The sequence below is a fragment of the Equus quagga genome, chromosome 5 (genome assembly GCF_021613505.1).
Source record: "Equus quagga isolate Etosha38 chromosome 5, UCLA_HA_Equagga_1.0, whole genome shotgun sequence".
Classification (NCBI taxonomy): Eukaryota; Metazoa; Chordata; class Mammalia; order Perissodactyla; family Equidae; genus Equus; species Equus quagga.
The window spans coordinates 34,155,619-34,163,098 of record NC_060271.1 but is presented as its reverse complement, the minus strand read 5'-3'; the positions used below and the strand labels follow the sequence as shown (position 1 = coordinate 34,163,098).

The window sequence follows — 7,480 nt, the reverse complement described above, 5'->3', positions numbered from 1 at the left end:
GCCTCCCTCGTCAGACTGAGAGCTTCCTTGGAGCAGGAAGCAGGCCGGGGAAGCTGCTCAGTCTTGAAGCAGGTCCTGACGGAAGCAAGCTGGGAGGCAGTGTCTTGGAGCATGTCTGCCGTTCCTGACTCTGCGTTTTGTGTCCTGTTTGCAGAGCTCGGCCCCTTGTGCCAGGTGCAGCTCTGTGCCTGTGACCGGAAGCTTGTCTACTGCCTGAGGAGGAACCTGTGGAGCTACAACCCTCATTACCAATACTTTCCCAACATCCTCTGCACCTAGTCACCCCAGGGAGCCCCTCCCACACCAAGACTCCCTCCCTTCTCCTCCAGCACAGAGCTCACCGACTCTGCTGGGTTCCTGAGACAGGCCCCCAGGTCTCAGACCTCATCCTTTCTCAGTGGTCCACCAGGCTGGGAGGAGCCCCACGGCCACACTTCACCCTCCAGAGTCCCAGCAGAGTGACTCTGGTTAGAGGACTTGGTAAGGTCAGTGTCCCCAGCCTCCACTTGTGAGGTCAGCCCCCTGGTGCTGAGAGCTCGCGCCTGACTCCAGGCCAGCTGTGTTTCTCCTCGCCCCTGAAGACGCGCCCCTTTTCCAGAAGGAAGACTTTCCCGGGATGCACTCACATTTCAGTTTCTGCAGTCGCATTATCACTGCCACCCTCTAGAGAATTTTTACTCAAATAGAAGCAAAATTGACTCCATAATCTGCCATATAGATATTAAACTCCTTCTCTAGATGAATAGAAAGCACACAGGCATTTTCCTCTGCTGTGGGGGTTGCCTGTGCTTTTTCTCTGCCACTATGGCACTAAACCCAAGGTTAACCACGTTCTTTCAGATGTAGAAGGTGCCGATTAGCAAATAAAAGATTTTCTGGGATGAGATTCAAGCCTTCTTTGGGGCTCGTCTCCCTAGCCTTGGGGGTCCTCTCCAGCAAAGCCCTGCAACTCATTCTTCCTCGAGGGGGTGAGGAGAAGATGACTGGCAATTACGACAGCAGCCTGGGGTTCCAGGCCAGAGGGGCTGTCATTCAAATTCTGGCTTTGGCTTCTCAGCTGTGTGGGCCCAGGCCCACTACAGAACCTCTCTGACTTTGAGTCTTTTTAAAAAAGAAACTAATGTTTCTTGCAATGTAAAATGGGGATGTTGAAGCCACCTTGATGCTGACACGGAGACGCTGAGGTTCTGGGATTTCACAGAGAGGACATTTCAAAAAGAAAAAAAAAAGGGTTCATCTATGGGGTTTATTTTTACCAAGTAAGGACATTTAAAAACCCAACACATCTCTCCATTCATAAAAGAAAGGGCCTTCTAATACCAAGACTGAAGGAAGACAGGACACGCTCCAAAGCGGAGGGGAGTCCTTTCCAAGAAAGGACCTGTGGCTTCCTTATGCTGACAAACCCGAAAATAACCACATGATAAATGGGATCTTTTTTTAAAACCTCCAATGTTGAACATTTTCAGAATAAAATTTAATTTTTTAAGATTACCCTGAATGTACTGGTGTTTTAGAAAAGTTTGATATGGACTCACGACTATCGTTGACAATGCAACACAGAATGGGACCCAAATGTCCACTCGGCTCATAAAACTTGTTTGACCAAAGCCATTTCCCAATCCATTTTTAAGTAGGCATGTGGAGGAAATCGGATGCTTCACTCAATGCCATTTCTCTTCCGTTGTGACGTTCTGGATGACGGAGGAGAGACCCCGGCCCAGGATTCTCCCTCCCCTTCAGGGTCAGTTGGCAGGCAGGTGGGGTCTTGTTGGTAGTTCTGTGCGAGGTGGCAGTGGGCAGCCTTTCTTACTGGGATCCCAGTATTTAGGCATCTGTGGGTGGGGCATGCAGTGAGGTTATGAAAACAACACCACAGGCTGACATGGGTTTGAGCTGGAAGGACCCATGGAGAAACTTCATTTATCTACCAGGAAATTGAGGCCCAGAGAGGTTAGGAGACTTTCCCAAAGTGACACAGCACATCAATAGCAGAAGCAGGGTTAGACCTCAGATCTTGGTCCTGAACCCTGGGCTCTGGCCACTATCCCACTGTCTTCAACTCCAGCCCATAAAGAGAGAAAATGGAACCTGGAGTGGTTCAGGGACTCACCCACCTTGAGGGTTCTCAGGAGGATCCCCTGAATTCCACCCGAGGGCCCGCTCCATTTCTCCTCTGCTCTGACGGCATCTTGGGATTCCAGAGTCCATCCTTGGGTGGTTAGTCTGGCTGGGACTCCGGGCTTCATCGTCAGGAGAGGGGACCCCCACTGAGGTCTCCACGGCTGCTGTCCTAGGCCCACTCTCACTGCAGTGGACAGCTCTGGGGAAATGCTGAGGCCGAGAGATCACCAAAACCCGGGAAGAGGCGGGCTCCCTGACTGCTTTCTTCGACCATCTCTTGGCTGGGAGAAGAACCATCAGGGAGGGCCTCCCTCTCAAAATCGCATGACCCCCATTTCAAGGGAGATACTGAAGTGTACAGACCAGACCGTAACTGCCTCCTGGATGGGTCTTTATGTAAGAGCAGGCAGATAACACAGACACATAGACACTCAACGGACAGGGTGCCTTGTAAATACAGGCCCTTCACTGGTGGTTGAAATTGGGCTTTGGATACAAATGGGACCCGTCACCCCCAAACACACATAAAATCATCTATATGAGCATGTGTACATTTGGGAGGGGGTTACTCATAGCTGTTACCAACTGGAAAGGCGCCAGAGTAAAACCCACTGGTTGTAGAGTCCCTTCTCTGTGCTGGACACCACATACACAATATCATCCACCCTATGGGGCAGGTGTTCTCATCCTCATGTTAGGGGTGGCACCTGAAGCTCAGAGAAGTCAAGTGTTTTGCCTGAGACCACACAGGTAAGACAGACAGGTGGGGTGGACGCAGTGTGCTTGATTCCAAATCTGGGCTGAGGCTGTAGGATGCATGGTGTTCCATCAGGGAGAGTCGGAGCCTGGCCAGGCGTGGGACAGGCACGGGGGGAAAATGCATTTGGTTTGGTTCAGGGCACAGCAAGGTAGATGTAGATTCTGTCACCTTAGCTAAGCTGGAACAACACGTCCCAGAATTCCTTTTCCTGCAGAGTTCTGGGTTAGCAGAGGCCAAAAGAAATCTTTTGTGTGAGGCCTGGAAGGCGGAAGTGAAGCAGCAGCGTGTTCTTTTTACGTTGGAAGGCGGTGGCTCAGGTGTGTCGTCACAGATCTGCTGGCTCCCCTCGCAGGTGCGAGCCTGCTGGGTCTCCTCTTTTGTCTTCTCCAACTCTTGGGCCGGTGTGTGCTTAGCTTTGTAAGTAAGGGAGCCAGCTTGTCCCGCTAGACATACCCAACATCGAGGTCGGGGCTGGGGGAGGTGAGAGACCCACATGGATTCTAGCCCATCCTTTTCAGTTCCACTCATCCTTGCAGGTTCCAATTTGTCCTACTTCACATCCTTCTTCCCTCTTCAGACCGTCTGCCCTAGGAACTTCAGGCTGTAGCTCCAGGCACAGGAGAAACAGCATCCTGCAGAGTGCTAAACCAGCTCCCACATCCGTGCAGGGTCAAATTCCTACAATAAAGGTGTCGTGTTGTAGAAAGAAGTCTTCTCAACGGAGGGTGGAGAGGCTGGAGCACCCCTTGGAGGAGCTGGAACAGGGTAAGAGAGAACTTCGCTTCCTGCCCTAAAGACTGTGGTCGCTGCCACGGGAGGCTCCGCGAGGGAAGGAGTCGGGGAGGGCGTCGAGTGACCGTGGGATCACCCAGGACTCCCACGGGCCCTTGCAGCCTAGAGGGAAGCCCTCTAGTGGCGCAAAAGCTTTCACACAGGGTGACCTCATCAAATCAAGACCCCAGGAGACCAGACAGTGAGAGCTGACAGAGAAATCCCAGAGTGCATGCAGGAAAAATCACCGCTCCCCCCACCCGCCCCCGCTGCTCCACTGCCTCGGATCTCAGCTGAAAGCAGAGGGCTCAGGATATGAGGCTCTTGACCCCCACCCAGTGGCAATAGGCGGTAACTGCAACCGAATAATATCAGAATGCGTTAAGACCCGACCTTCCAACGTCACACACTACATCAAATCTCCAGACCAGAGAGAAAATGACAAGCACCCAGAACTCAGTCCTGAGGACACAGAAATATGTAAACTAAATGACAATGAATTCAAAATAGCTATCATCAAAAAACTCAATGAGGTAAAAGAGAATATAGAGAAACGATTCAACAAGTTCAACAGCTCCTTCACAAAAGAGATCGAAACTGTAAAGAAGAATCAATCAGAAATATTAGAGATGAAAGACACAATGAAAGAGATAAAACAAAATACGGCTTCCCTGAATGCTCGAGTGGATAGCACAGAGGAGCGAATCAGCATGATCGAAGATAGAAATGTTGAAATGCTCCAGACAGAGGAGGAGCGAGAACTAAGACTAAAAGGAAGTGACGAAAGCCCCCGAGAAATACCCGACTCAATGAGGAAATGCAACTTAAGAATTATAGGTATTCAAGAAGGAGAAGAGAAGGAGCATGGAGCAGAAAGCATGTTCAAAGAAACAATAGCAGAGAACTTCCCAAAATCTAGGGAGAGAGGGGGAAATCTATGTTGAAGAGGCTTCCAGATCTCCTAGATTTGTCTATGTAAAAAGACCTACTTCTAGGCATATAGAAGTAAAACTGGCAAAAATGAATGACAAAGGAAGAATATTAATGCAGCAAGGCAGAAGAAAATAACCCACAAAGGAACCCCTATCAGGCTTTCAGCAGATTTCTCTGCAGAAACCATACAAGCTAGGAGAGAATGGAATGACACATTCAAATCTTTAAAAGACAAAAATCTTCAGGCCAGAATACTCTATCCAGCAAAAATATCCTTCAGATATGATGGAGAAATTAAAACTTTACCAGACAAGCAAAAGCTAAGGGACTTTGTAGCCCACGAGACCCTCCCTACAAGAAATCCTCAAGAAGGCCCTCATACCTGAAAAATAAAAGGGGGGAGAAAGGGGTCACAAAATACAGAATAAGGAGATAAATAGGTAGACAGAATCAGAATAGGATAGCAAATATTCAACTATAGCATTAGGTTAGAGGGAAGGAAAACCTCAAAAACAAAGATAATCCTGCCATTTTTAACCACAAACTCACAACACAAGATGGAATAAGACATGAGAAAAACAACTTAGGAGGGGAGGAGGAAAGGGACTGAATTAGTTTAGACTAAGGAAATAAGATGCCATCAGAAAATGGACTATCTTATACACGAGATTCTGAAAACAAACCTCAGGGTAACCACTAAACAAAAAAGCAGAACAGACACACAAAGAATAAATAAGGAGAAAACAAAGAAACACATCATAAAGAAATACATAATTCAATGGGTAGACCAAAACACATGGGACGAGAAACAAAGGAAATGCAGGAAAATCGGAAAATAAGTGATAAAATGACAGCATTAAGCCCTCATACATCAACAATCACCCTAAATATAAATGGAGTAAACTCTCCAATAAAAAGACACACAGTGGCAAGACGGATTAAAGAGCAAGATCCAATCTGCTGCCTCCAGGAAACACATCTCAGCGCCAATGAAAAACACAGGCTCAGAGTGAAGGGGTGGAAGATGATACTCCAAGCTAATGGCAAACAAAAGAAAGCAGGTGTCGCAACACTTATACCAGACAAAGTAGACTTCAAGATAAGACAGGTAAAGAGAGACAAAGAGGGGCAGTATATAGTGATCAAAGGGACATTCCATCAAGAGGAAATAACGCTTATAAATATCTGTGCATCCAACATAGGAGCACCAAAGTTCATAAAGAAACTACTAACAAACCTAAAAGAAGATATTAATAATAACACAATAATAGTAGGGGACTTCAACACTCCACTCACATCAATGGACAGATCATCCAGACAGAAAATCAACAAGGAAACAGTGGAATTAAATGAAAAGCTAAACCAGTTGGACTTAATAGACATATATAGAACACTCCAACCAAAACCAGCAGAATACACATTCTTCTCAAGTGCGCAAGCAACATTCTCAAGGATAGACCATATGTTGGGAAACAAGGCAAGCCTCAATAAATTTAAGAAAATTGAAATAATAACAAGCATCTTTTCTGATCATAATGCTATACAGCTAGAAGTTAATTACAAGAAAAAAGCTGAGACAGGGACAAAGATGTGGAGACTAAACAACATGCTATTGAACAAACAATGGATCATCGAAGAAATTAAAGGAGAAATCAAAAAATATCTGGAGACAAACAAAAATGATAACATACCATACCAACTCATATGGCATGCAGCAAAAGCCATATTAAGAGGGAAATTCATTGCAATACAGGCACACCTTAACAAATAAGAAAAATCCCAAATAAGCAATCTCAAATTATACCCAGCTGAACTAGAAAAAGAAGAACAAACAAAGCTCAAAGTCAGGAAAATGAGGTAAATATATAATAAAAATCAGAGCAGAAATAAATGCCATTGAAACAAAAAAGGCAGTAGAAAGGATCAATGAAACAAAGAGCTGGTTCTTTGAGAAGATAAATGAAATTGACAAACGCCTAGCCAGACTTACAAAGAAAAAAAGAGAGAAAGCTCAAATAAACAAAATCAGAAATGAAAGAGGAGAAATAACAACAGACACCACAGAAATACAATGGATTATAAGAGAATACTTCGAAAAACTAAATGCCAACAAAACGGATAATCTATAGGAAATGGACAAATTCTTAGACTTTTACAACCTCCCAAAACTGAATCAAGAAGAAACAGACAATCTGAATAGGCCAATCACAAGGAAAGAGATTGAAACAGCAATCAAAAGCATCCCAAAGAATAAAAGCCCAGGACCAGACAGCTTTCCTGGGGAATTCTACAAAACTTTCAGAGAGGATTTAATACCTATCCTTCTCAAGCTATTCCCCCAAATTAGGGAAGATGGAACACTTCCTAACACACTCTATGAGGCCAACATCACTCTGATACCAAAGCCTGACAAGGACAGCACAAAAAAGGAGAACTATAGTCCAATATCGCTGATGAACACAGATGCAAAAATCCTCAACAGAATTTTGGCAACCCGAATACAGCAATTCATCAAAAGGATCATACATCATGATCAAGTGGGATTCATACCAGGGACACAGGGATGGTTCAACATCTGCAAATCAATCAATGTGGTACACCACATCAACAAACTGAGGAATAAAAACCACATGACCATCTCAATAGATGCAGAGAAAGAATTTGACAAAATCCAACAGCCAGTTATGATAAAAACTCTTAAGAAAATGAGGATAGAAGGAAATTATCTCAACATAATAAAGGCCATATATGACAAACCCACAGCCAACATCATACTCAATGGGCAAAAACTGAAAGCCATCCACCCGAGAACAGGAACAAGACAAGGATGCCCACTGTCACCACTGTTATTCAACATAGTAACTGTTATTCAACATAGTATTGGAGGTTTTG

At 45.3% G+C, this 7,480-nt stretch overlaps 1 protein-coding gene across 9 annotated transcripts in view; it reads left to right on the top strand.

Moving 5' to 3' along the window:
- PLA2G5 (phospholipase A2 group V) overlaps positions 1–1,494 on the top strand; it is a 20,062-nt gene extending 18,568 nt beyond the window's left edge. For all 9 annotated transcript variants that reach the window (XM_046660172.1, XM_046660170.1, XM_046660169.1 and 6 more), the window contains one exon: positions 155–1,494. In XM_046660172.1, coding sequence (XP_046516128.1) covers positions 155–279 — 125 coding nt within the window. In that variant the 3' untranslated portion in view covers positions 280–1,494. The remainder of the gene's footprint in view (positions 1–154) is intronic.
- The last annotated feature ends 5,986 nt before the right edge of the window (positions 1,495–7,480 follow it).